Source organism: Trachypithecus francoisi, unplaced genomic scaffold (assembly GCF_009764315.1).
Source record: "Trachypithecus francoisi isolate TF-2019V2 unplaced genomic scaffold, Tfra_2.0 Lachesis_group13, whole genome shotgun sequence".
NCBI lineage: Eukaryota > Metazoa > Chordata > Mammalia > Primates > Cercopithecidae > Trachypithecus > Trachypithecus francoisi.
In genome coordinates, this window is record NW_022681458.1 from 73,318,534 (window position 1) to 73,331,107 (window position 12,574).

A 12,574-nucleotide genomic window follows, 5' to 3' on the forward strand; every position below is an offset into this window, starting at 1 on the left:
TCCAGCCAGTGTAACTGTAGAGCCAGGTTCTAGTAAAATCTTGTCATTGCAAGATTAGTTATAAAAATTTGATCATGGAAACAGTACTGAAAGATGGCTGACTAGATGCAGGTAGTATGTGCCTTCACCATGAAGAGGAATCAGAATAGTAAGTAGATACTTACATTAAGAACAGATTACCTGGGCTAGAACATTAGGATTCACCAAACAAGAGATGGGGAAGCACCAGGAATAAGAAAGGAGAGGATCTGAGGCAGCTTACCCAGTTGGGGACTGCCTGACAGCCACAAGAGACTTTTGGTTATGGGCAAACAGTAAGAGACAAACCCCCCAGGGTTCCAAAATGGGCTTTTACAATCTTGGCTATGGGATAAATTCTTGACTCACTAGGGCCTTTTCCCTGACATGAAGAACTGCCTAAAGATTCCACAGAGATGTTGCTCCAAAAGGGAAACCCACACAGAATCACACAGACATGCAATCCTGGAGCAGCCTCAGTCAGGCATCATTCTGAGGGTCTAGATTACCAGGAATATACAAACATGCACTTACTCTGCACTGCTCTCAAGGAGAGAGAGAGGAGACTAGATACTCCTGTCACCCCTGGGAGGATCTCTGCCACCCTGCTGTGGTCTACTGTTGAGACTGAGTCGTAAACAGACTCAGAGTAGTATCATACAAAGATCACACTATGGCATGAACCCAAATCAAAGCCAAAGTATTTTTTAAAAATCTCCCCTACAAAAGCAAATTCAAAAATTGGAACAAGCAACTGATACATCAGATACACAGATATCAATGGAAGGACATAGGAAACATGAAAAAGCATGGAAATATGACACCACCAAAGGACCACAACGTGTCCAGCAACTGATAATGGTTTGGCTTTGTGTCCCCACCCAAATCTCATACCAAATTGTAATCCCCACATGTTGAAGGAGGAACCTGGTGGGAGGTCATTGGATCATGGGTGGGTGGATTTCCCCCTTGCTGTTCTTGTGATAGTGAGTGAGTTCTCATGAGATCTGGTATTTAAAACTTTGTAGTCTTCCCCCTTCGCTCTCTCTTCCTCCTGATTTGGCCATGTGAAAACATGCCTTGCTTCCCCTTCACCTTCTGCCCTGATTGTAAGTTTCCTGAGACCTCCTCAGCCATGTGGAACTGTGAACTGATTAAACCTCTTTTCTTCATAAATTACTCAGTCTCAGCATCAGCGTAGCCTGGATGTGAGATATGGAGTCAAAAATTATTTTGGAGCTTTAAGATTTGATGACTGCCATACTGGGTTTTGGACCTGCGTGAGGACTGGAATACCTTTGTTTTGGCCAATTTCTCCCTTTTGGAACAGAAACATTTACCCAATGCTTGTACTCCCATAGTATCTTGGAAGTAACAAACTTGTTTCTGATTTCACAGGCTCATAGGTGTAAGGGACTTGCCTTGTCTCATACGAGACTTTGACTTAGACTTTTGAGTTAATGCTTAAATGAGTTAAGACTTGGGGGACCATTGAGAAGGCATGATTGTGTTTTGAAATGTAAGAAGGACATGAGCTATTGGAGGGGTTGGGGCAGAATGATATGGTTTGGCTCTGTGTCCCCACCCAAATCTCATGTCAAATTGTAATCCCCACATGTTGAAGAAGGGAACTGGTGGAAGGTGACTAGATCATGCAGGAGACTTCCCCCTTGCTGTTCTCATAATACTGAGTAAGTTCTCACAAAATTTGATAAAAGTGTGTAGCACTTACCCCTTCACTCTTTCTTCCTCCTGCTTTGGCCATATGAAGATGTGCTTGCTTCCTCTTTTCTTTCCACCATGATTGTAAGGTTTTCGAGATCTCCCCAGGCATGTGGAACTGTGAGTCAATTAAACCTCTTTTCTTCATAAATTACCCAGTCTCAGGAATAACAGTGTGAGAACAGTCTAATACAGAACCAATCAAAAAAATTTCTTGAAATGCCTGGTAAATAATTTGAAATCTTGATTTTTAAAGATAATAAAATGCAAGAGAAATCTGAAAACCAATATAAAGAAATCAGAAAATCAATTCAGGATATGAATGAGAAATTTACCACAGAGGTAAATATTATTTTTAAAAAATAAGCAGAAATTCTGGAACTAAAAATTTCATTGAAGGAAATACAAAATACACTTTAAAACTTAAATCATATACTAGACCAAGCAGAGATAAGAATTTCAGAACTTGAACACATGTCTTTTGAAATAATCCAGTCAGACAAAAATAAAGAAAAAAGAATAAAAAGAATGAACAAAGCCTTTGAGATGTCTTGGACTAAGTAAAGTGACTGAATTTGGACTAAATAAAGCAACTGAACTTATGAATGATCAGTATTCGTGAAAGAGAAGAGAGTTCAAAAAGTTTAGAAAACATATTTAAAGAAATTATCAGTAACAACCTCCCAAATCTGTCAAGACTGTTAGACACCCAGTTCAGGAAGTCCATTGATTCCCCAGGCAAACACATTACAAAAAGGAATTCACCATTATATATTATGTTCAGAATGTCTAAAGTCAAAGTAAAAGAAAGAATTTTTAAATTAGCAAGAGTAAAGCATCTACTCATCTATAAAGGAAACCCCATCAGACTAATAGCAGACTTTTCGGCAGAAACCTTAAAAGCCAGAAGAGAATGAGATGGCATTTTCAAAGTGCTGAAAAGAAAAACAAAAACAAAAACAAAACTGTCAGCCAAGAATTTTGTATCCTGCCAGAATAAGCTTCATAAGTGAAGAAGAGATAAAGCTCTTCCCAGACAAGCAAACACTTAGAAAAATTATCACCACTAGATTGGACCTACTGGAAATGCTCAAAGGGGTCTTAAACATGGAAACGAAAGGTCATTATTCACCATCACAACAACACATTGAAATATAAAACTCACAGTTCATATAAAATAATCACACAAGGAAAAAGAGAAAAAATAAAATGGCATAACAGAATTTCATCAAACCACAAAGACAAAAAAAAAAAAGGCAGAAAAAGAGGGAAACAAATAATTTATAAAACAACTTGAAAACAATCAGCAATACGACAGGAACAAAGCCTCACATATCAATATTAACCTTGAATGTGTGACTCCTGAAAATCTGAGACAGGTCCCAGTTAATTTAGAAAGTTTATTTTGCCAAGGTTGAAGATGTGCACCCATGACACAGTCTGTGAAGGTCCCGACGACATGTGCCCAAGGCAGTCAGAGCACAGTTTGCTTGTATATATTTTAGGGAGACATGAGACATCAATCAACATATGTAAGGTGAGCATTGGTTTGTTCTGGAAAGACAGGACAAGCCAAAGCAGGGAGGGGTCTTCCAGGTTATAGGTAGATAAGAGGCAAATGGTTGCATTCTTTTGAGCTTTTGATTAACCTCTCCAAAGGAGGCAATCAGGTATCCATTTATCTCAGTGAGCAGAGGGGTGACTTTGAATAGAATGGGAGAGGCAGGTTTACCCTAAGCAGTTCCCGGCTTGACTTTTCTCTTTAGCTTAGTGATTTTGGGGGCCCATATTTGCCTTCTACAAATGTAAATGGATTAAATGTCCACTTTTAAATACATATTGGAAGAATGGATAAAAAAATATAACCCAACTAAATGCTGACTATAAGAAACTCACCTTACCCATAAAGACACATATAGACTGAGAATAATGGAGCATAAAAAGACACATGCAAATGGAAACCAAAGTTGAGCAAAAGTAACCATACTTATCTCAGATAAAACAGACTTTAAATCAAAAATAGTAAAAAAAAAAAAAAAAAAAAAGACAAGGTAATTATATAATGAAAATTCAACAAAACATTGTAACAATTCTGAATATATATGAACCCAACATCAGAGCACCCAAATTCACAAAACAAATATAAGCAAAACTAAAGAAAGCTAGGGCAATACAATAATACTGGGGGAATTTAACACCCCACTCACACACTAGACAGATCATCATGTCAGAAAATACTCACACACTAGACAGATCATCATGTCAGAAAATGAGCAAACAAACATTGGACATAAACTGGACTTTATACCAAACTTGTATATATTTTAGGGAGACATGAGACATCAATCAACATATGTAAGGTTTACAGAACATTCTACCCAACAACTACAGAATGTACATTCTTTTCATCAGCATATGGAACATTTTGCAAGATAGATCAGATATTAGGCCACAAAACAAGTCTTAATGCATTTTTTAAAAACTGAAGCCATATCAAGTATCTTCTTAGGCCACAGTGAAATAAAACTAGAAATCAATACTAAGAAGAACTTTGGAAACTATGCAAATACGTGGAAACTAAACAGCATGCTCTTGAACAATCACTGGGTCAATGAAGAAATTAAGATGGATATTAGAAAATTTTTTTGAAATGAATGAAAATGAAAACACACCAAAACCTGTGGGATACAGCAAAAGCAGTGCTAAGAGGGAACTTGATAGCATTAAATGCCTACATAAAAAAGTAGAAAGGTTACAAATTAACAATCTAGCACTGCACTTCAAGAAACTGGAAAAAGAACAAATCAAACCCAAAGTTAGCAAAAGAAAAGAAATAACAAAGACCAAAGCAGAACTAATCAAAATAGAAACAAAAAAATACAAAGGACCAATGAAACAAAAAATTGTCTCTTTGAAAAGATAAAACTGATAAACTGCTAGCTAGACTAATCAAGAATAGAGAAAATCCAAATAAACACAATCAAAAATGAAAAAGAAGACATTATAACAGATACCACAGAAATACAAAAGATTATCACAGACTATTATGAACACTATGTTGGTAAACTTAGAGGAAATAGATAAATTCCTGGAAACATGCAACCTACCAAGATTAAATCAGGAAGAAATAGAAAACCTGAACAGATTAATAATGAATAGCAAGACTGAGTCAGTAATAAAAAATTTCCTAACAAAAAATAAAAGCTCAGGACCAGAAGGATTCACAGCTGAATTCTACCAAACATGCAGAGAGCTAATACCAATCCTCCTGAAACTATTTTAGAAATCAAAGAGGAGGGAATTCTCCCTAACTCATTCTACAAGGCCAATATCACCTGATACCAAAACCAGACTAGGACATCACAAAAACAGAAAACTACAGACCAACATCTCTGATGAACATAGATGTAAAAATCCTTAACAAAATAACTGAATCCAAGAGCACATCAAAAAGATAACACACCATGGGCAGGTGGGATTTATACCATGCCTGCAAGGATGGTTCAACATATGCAAAGCAATAAACATGATATGTCACATAAACAATATTAACGGAAAAAAAGATCATTTCAATAGATGTAGAAAAAACATTCAACAAAATTCATCATCCCGTCTTAATAAATATTCTCAATAAACTAGGCATAGAAGGAACATACTTTGACATAATAAAAGCCATAAAAACCAACAGCAAGCATCATACTTAATGGGGAAAAGCTGAAAGAATTCCAAGAACCGGGACAAGACAAGTATGCCAATTTTCACCGCTCTTATTTAACATAGTACTGGAAGTCCTTGCCAGAGCAATCAGACAAGAGAAAAAAAATAAAAGGCATGCAGATTAGAAAAGAAGAAGCCAAATTATCCCTGTTTACTGATGATATGATATTATTTCTAGGATACCCTAAAGACTTCACCAAAAGCTCTTAAATTTAGTAAGTGAATTCAGTAAACTTTCAGGATACAAAATTAATTTACAGAAATCAGTAGTGTTTCTATACACCAATATTGATGTAGTTGAGGACCAAATCATGAAGGTAATCCCATTTACAATAGCTACAAAAAAATACTTAGGAATATATTTAATCAAGGAGGTGAAAGATCTCTCTAAGGAGAACCACAAAACACTGATAAAAGAAATCATAGATGCCACAAACAAATGGAAAAACATCCCATGCTCATGGATTGGAAGAATTAATAACATTAAAATGACCGTACTTCCCAAAGCAATGACTGATTCAATGCAATCCCTATCGAATTACTAACGTCATTTTTCACAGAATTAGAAAAAAAACAATTTTAAAATTCACATGGAACAACAACAAAAACAAGAGCCCTAATAGCCAAAGCAATCCTAAGCAAAAAGAACAAAGCTAAAGATATCATATTATTTGACTGACTAAATTATACTACCAAGGTATGCAAATAGACACATAGATCAATGGAACAGAATAGAGAACCCAGAAACAAAGCCACATACCTAAAACCAAGTTATCTTTGAAAAAGTCAACAAAAATATTCATTGGAGAAGTGACACCCTACTCAATAAAAGGTGCTGGAAAAATTGGATAGCAGTATGGAGAAGAAAGAAACTAGACCCATACCTCTCACCATTTACAAAATTAACACAAGATAGAACACCTAAACATAGACCTGAAACTATAAAAATACCAGAAGAAAACCTAGGAAAAACGCTTCTGGACATTTGCAAAGAATTTATGACAAAGTCCTCAAAAGCGAACACAACTAAACCAAAAACAGACAAACGGGACTAAATTAAACCAAAAAGCTTTTGCACAGCAAAAGAAGCAGTCAACAGAATAAACAACTTACACAATTGGAGAAAATATTTACAAACATTACATCCAACACAGGGCTAATATTCAGAATCTGTAAGGAACTCAAGCAACAACCAAATAATTTCATTAAAAGGTGGGTGAAGGATATGTGCAGATATTTTTCAAAAGAAGACATACAAGCAGCCAACAAACATGAAAAAATGCTCTACATCACTAATCATCATAGACATTCAAACCACAAAGAGATACCATTTTACACCAGTCAGAACAGCTATCATTAAAAAGTATAAAAACAACAGATGTTAGCAAAGATGTGGAGAAAAAAGAATGCTTATACACTGCTGGTGAGAATGTAAATTAGTACAACCTTTATGGAAAACAGAATGGAGATTTCTCAAAGAACTAAAAATAGAACTACCATTTCATCCAGTAATCCCACTACTGGGCTGTATTAGGGACAGCGTTCTCTAGAGGGACAGATCTAATAGTATATATATCATATTTTTAATATATGTATGTATGTACACACATACATACATATATACATATATAGGAGTTTAGCTATATAGGCATTTATAGGATATGTATCCTATTTTTTATATATATGGGAGTAATAGGATATATATCGTTTTATATATATATAGGAGTTTATTAAGTATTAACTTATATGATCACAAGGTCCCATAATAGGCTGTCTGCAAGCTTGAGGAGCAAGGAGAGCCAGTCTGAGTCTCAAAACTGAAGAACTTGGGAATTCGATGTTTGAGAGCAGGAAGAATCCAGCAGGAGAGAAAGATGTAGGCTGGGAGGCTAGGCCAGTCTCCTCCTTTACATTTTTTTTTTTTTCTGCTTGCTTTATATTCGCTTAGAGCTGATTAAATTGTGCCCACCAGATTAAGGGTAGGTCTGCCTTTTCCAGTCTGCTGATTTAAATATTAATCTCCTTTGCCAACACCCTCACAGACACACCCAGGGGATCAATACTTTGTATTCTTCAATCAAGTTGTCACTCAGTATTAACCATCACATAGGCATATACAAAGGGAAAGAAGTCATTATTTCAAAAATATACCTGCACTCATATGTCTATTGTCACACTATTCACAATAGCAAAGACACAGAATCAATCTAAATTTTTATCAAAAGAGGATTGGATAAAGAAAATATGGTATACCATGGAATACTAGTCAGCCATAAAAAGGATAAAATCATGTCTTTTGCAGCAACACGGACAGAACTGGAGGACATTACCCTAAGTGAAATAATTCAGAAACAGAAAATGAAATGCCACATGTTCTCACTTATAAGTGAGAGCTAAACGATGGGTAAACACGGACATACAGGGTGGAATAGTAGACACTAAAGACTCCAAAAGGTGGGAGGATAGGAGGAAGATGAAGGTTGAAAAATTTTCTATTGGATACAATGTTCACTATTCAGGTGATGGGTGTACTAAAAACCCAGACTTCAATACGCATGTAAGAAATCTGTGCTTGTACCCCCTAAATAGACAAAAATTTTTAAAAGTTAAGAGAAGCAGTTTAAAAAAATGTGATCACGTTTTCTTAGCTGAAATTCACACACACGTACACACATAAATCCTTTGAGGTCCACAAGGAAGGAAACCTAGAACTGTTAATTTGTTCAAGATGACACTGCCATTAGGTGATGGGGCCAGGACTAGAGCCCAGGTTTACCGAATCCTAGTCTATAGAATTTGCCAACATATCACATTGTCAGAGCTTAGTACATGATAAAAGCTTACATTTTAGTTCCCTCCTCCATTTCTTTCTCTCACGTCACCTCTCCTGACCATAAAAATGACTCCCCCCAAGCATGAGTTGTACAGAAAAACCTGGATAAATCCACAAACAAAATCAAGTCCATTGGGTAAGGAGGGCCCCAGCCACCACTGTGGTTTTCACATTGCCCCCTGTGGTAAGAGAAGAAATCACATTAATTTCAGAAAGGTAGAGAATCGGAAACACCCAACTTTGGTTAACTGAATTTCTAGTTGTATGGTGCCATAACCTTTTATGCTGAAAATCTTTGAAATAATTTATATTTCTTTATTTCCTAGTAGGTGCAATATCTAAATATAAAATTAATCATCTTTTATTCCCTCAACAGATCTGTATTGATTGTCTTCCCCAGACATGTTGCTGGGGACTGGGGAATGCATATCAGTTATGATGCTTTCCCTAGTGGAGTTTTCAGTCTGTGAGGAAGACAATATTCAACAACAAAAAAACCCCACCCATCATTCAGCATATATTTACCACCTATAGTTTTCCAGGCATTGTAGTTAATGTTGGGCATAGAGTGGAGGACAAGAAAATCATTGTGTGTTTGTGTGTTGCTTGCACAAAGCTGGCATTCTAGTAGGGAGAGGCTGGGGAAATGCATTTCACTGGGCAATAATGTTAGTGTAGAAGGTGTAGGGAATGGGGTTGGATCGGAAAGGTGTAGGGACTGAGCAATGATGTTAGTGTAGAAGGTGTAGGGAATAGGATTGGATTGGAAAGAATTCAAGCCTATGTCCTAGATGTCTGTTTTTTAAAAGAAATCCAAAATGTCAGCTTATTTGCTGATTATTTCTTTCTCTCTTATAAAAGCAGAGTAAAGAATATACTCACCCAACTCCACCCAAACTGTGCATATGAGCTGCTGTGGAGAGTTCTGACTTTCCTGTCAGGAGATGTTTCTTCTGAAACTGGCTCTTCTAGTTACTTACCACATCCTGTGTGCCCTGGGATCATGTCATACCTCTTCTCCCGGTCTCCATTTCCTGTAAAATGAAGGATTTACGAAGATAATCTCTAAGATATCTTCCAGCTCCAGTGGTCCATGAAATGGCTAAGTTAAAAAATAGAAGATTCAACTATAATTGCTGTCCTTCTTGAGCACCTGCTCGGTCATTGGTGGTGACAATGTTCTCTGTGTTTCTTCTGGTGACAACCAGAAACCTTAAGGTGGAGTTAGAGACTTAAGGGCTGTAGGACTAGAGTAGGCAGCATCTAGCTGATGAAATCCAAAGTCTGCTCGTCGTTCTTGTTCTCACAGGGTTATATTTGCTAAGAGAACGATGCTGAACAAACCACTATTTTTCCTCTCTGGTAAAGTAGGTTGTCTCTTTGCATAATTATCATGTGTTCATTAGTAAACTCATGATGCTTTCTTCTCACAGGGTATAATTGTGAGTCTGTTTATAATTGCTCTATTTTCCTTCTGACATACCTAAAGGGTACAATATGCACATTTGGTGTATTGAGACCACACTGTGGGAATGGACCCAGCAAATGATTGGGCCTTATTAGGAGCCCAGTTGCCAATCTACCTAAGCCTCAATACACATGTAAGGCATAATTTATCTGCTTCACTTTCCCTGTGTCTATTTGACTTGGAAAATGTGCCAATGTTCCAAGCACAGCAATTGGGATGTAGCATGCTAGGGGAAAAAAAATGGACGTAAGAGTCAGCCAGCTCTGGATTTGTAGCAGGTCTCTACTCTGTACTATCTGTATATTATCTGTATATATTTGGTTGAGTGATTTATCCTTGATTAATTTCCTCATCTGTATAAGAAGCAAGAAAATCTACCTCACTGGGTTGTTTTGAGAATCATAATTCCTAATTTAAGTTAGAGCAGATTAATCCGTACATGTGACATGTGGTACATAGCAAAAGGTTAATGAATGTTAGTTTTCTCCTTAAACAAACTTACCATTACAAAAGTAGCAAAGATGTGTGCCCAAACTACAACTAGTCAAGGAACAGAGGAATCTATGGACGGATAGCCCTATGGAGTTGCATTTCAACAACAAGAATATACAAAGAACTCGTGGAGCAGAATTTTGTGAAAAAAGATTATGGATAGAGAGATGTCCAATCTTGAATTGGACAGTTGTATGAATTTTAACATTAGCTAAATGCTCTTTTTTTTTTTTTAACACTGAGAAGGTAAGTAATGCAAAAAGCTAGAAGAGCATACTCAGAAGAAAACCACTGTACCAGAAGCCAAAAAACAGGCATCTTCTTATCCAGTAATAACCACTAGCTTAATGAACTTGAACAAACAACTTGATGTTTGGGGCTTTATTTTCCATCTATAAGAGTTAAATGGGAAAATCTGTGGTTCTACAGATCATCATTATAAAAGGTGACCTTAAGGAGGAATGGGAATTGTGGCATCGCAGTTTGGGGTTTCAGGGTAGTGATTTTGAAAATCTTTATCTTTAAATTCTTGAATTTTTAGACTCTGTAAACTTACAAGTCATGCTATGCTGGGAAGAATTACTGTGCTATTTTCTGAACCCACTTTTACCAATATTGAGCACCATGAAGGCTCTAGAAACTTTATCCTACAAACAGTAAAATTTCATTAATTTAGAACCCCTCCTACCCACTTTGTAATTTGCCATAATTTGAACGGGTTACTTTTGCTTTACACAAAAAGGATTTGTTAATGGAGTAGTACATATTGTTCCCAAGGAGATTTATTTGGCAAATTGTAGGTACTTAGTACATATTTTTGAATAAATGGTTTCCTTTGAGGAACTGTTTGTTGACACTATTTTAATGACTCAAATTAATTCAGGAAAATGAATAAAGGTCTATTGTATAGCTCTCTAATGCATACTTCTTCCGACCTTCCGAGTTCCTTCACCTGACCTGAATTAAAAAGGTTCTGTTATGCACAAAATCCATTTCACAACAAGGCAATGTCATTGGATTGTGTTCTTTCATTTTTCTTATTGCAACAAGATCCTCAGTTACTTGAACAAATGTCTGTAAATTCAGAATATGTTCGAGTGTAGTTTACTAAGCATTATACACTAAAAACTCCCACTCACAATGGCCATAGTTTTTTAGGGGGTGGGAAAATGTTTCAGCTTCTGGTGAGTTAGAGGCAACAACCTCAATATCAGATGAATGAAACTTTTTTTCTCTCCTAAGGCAATTCCAGTCAATGCTTTGGTAGTTTCTTTTTTAATTATGTATATTCTATAAAACTAATTAACTGGCAAATTACCTGAGTGAAAGTCATATTTTGTTTCATTTAGTAATTGAGAAAGACATAGGTCAAAATATTAATACTACTTTGAGTTTTGTCACAGATAACATTTCCAGATCTCAATTCCCTCCCTCCCTCCCTTCCTTCTTTCCTTCCTTCCTTCCTTCTTTCCTTCCTTCCTTCCTTCCTTCCTTCCCTTTTTCCTTCATGACTCCCTCTCTCATTGCCTCCCTGTTTGCTTCCTTTCTTCCTTCTTTCCTTCCTTCCTCTCTTCCTTCTTCTCTCCCTCCTTCCTTTCCTTCCTTCCTTTCTTCCTTCTTTCTCAGCTTTATTACTTAAATGATTTAAGTCATTTCATCATCCTTTTCATCTGTGTCAATGAAAAACCAACACGATTGCCTAAAAAGGCAGAATAACAAGACGAAAATTCTGTAAGTCATCACCATTGGTTTTCATTCACCAGGTTTTCCACTCCACAGAGGACTGTAGTACATCGTCATCATATTCATAGCTAACTTTCGTTTAATTACTAGCATGTTTAAAGTGGAACCATGATTTAAAAGACTTTATTTTTTAGAGCACTTTTAGGTTTACAGCAAAATTAGAGGAAGATACAGAGATTTCCCATATACCCCCTACCCCACTACACGCATAACCTCCCCCGTTATCAACATCTCCCACCAGAATGATACATTTGCTACAATTAATGAACACACATTGACGTATCATTATCACAGATCCACAGCTTACGTTAGGGTTCACTCTTGGTGTTGTATATTTTATGAATTTGGACAGATGTATAATGACATGGTAAGAAAAATTCATTTTAAACATATAAATGTATTTATTTTTCTATTGTTTATAATAACAAAGTTACCTTGCTTACTATCTTTCCAAGACTTTTTCACTTCCTGATAAAGATGAACAAAGGTCACAGATCAATGGTGTGTGCCTACTTTTTGTAGCAATGGGCTGTGTATCTCTTTTCACCCAATTTCTACAGGTAAGAAATGTTATTTTTCAG

The 12,574-nt window shown here is 36.3% G+C and overlaps 1 protein-coding gene across 1 annotated transcript in view; it reads left to right on the forward strand.

Annotated features, from left to right (window-relative positions):
- ABCB11 (ATP binding cassette subfamily B member 11) overlaps positions 1–12,574 on the forward strand; it is a 116,420-nt gene that overhangs the window by 77,709 nt on the left and 26,137 nt on the right. Inside the window, exon 20 of the mRNA XM_033231222.1 lies at positions 12,449–12,553. Coding sequence (XP_033087113.1) covers positions 12,449–12,553 — 105 coding nt within the window. The remainder of the gene's footprint in view (positions 1–12,448; positions 12,554–12,574) is intronic.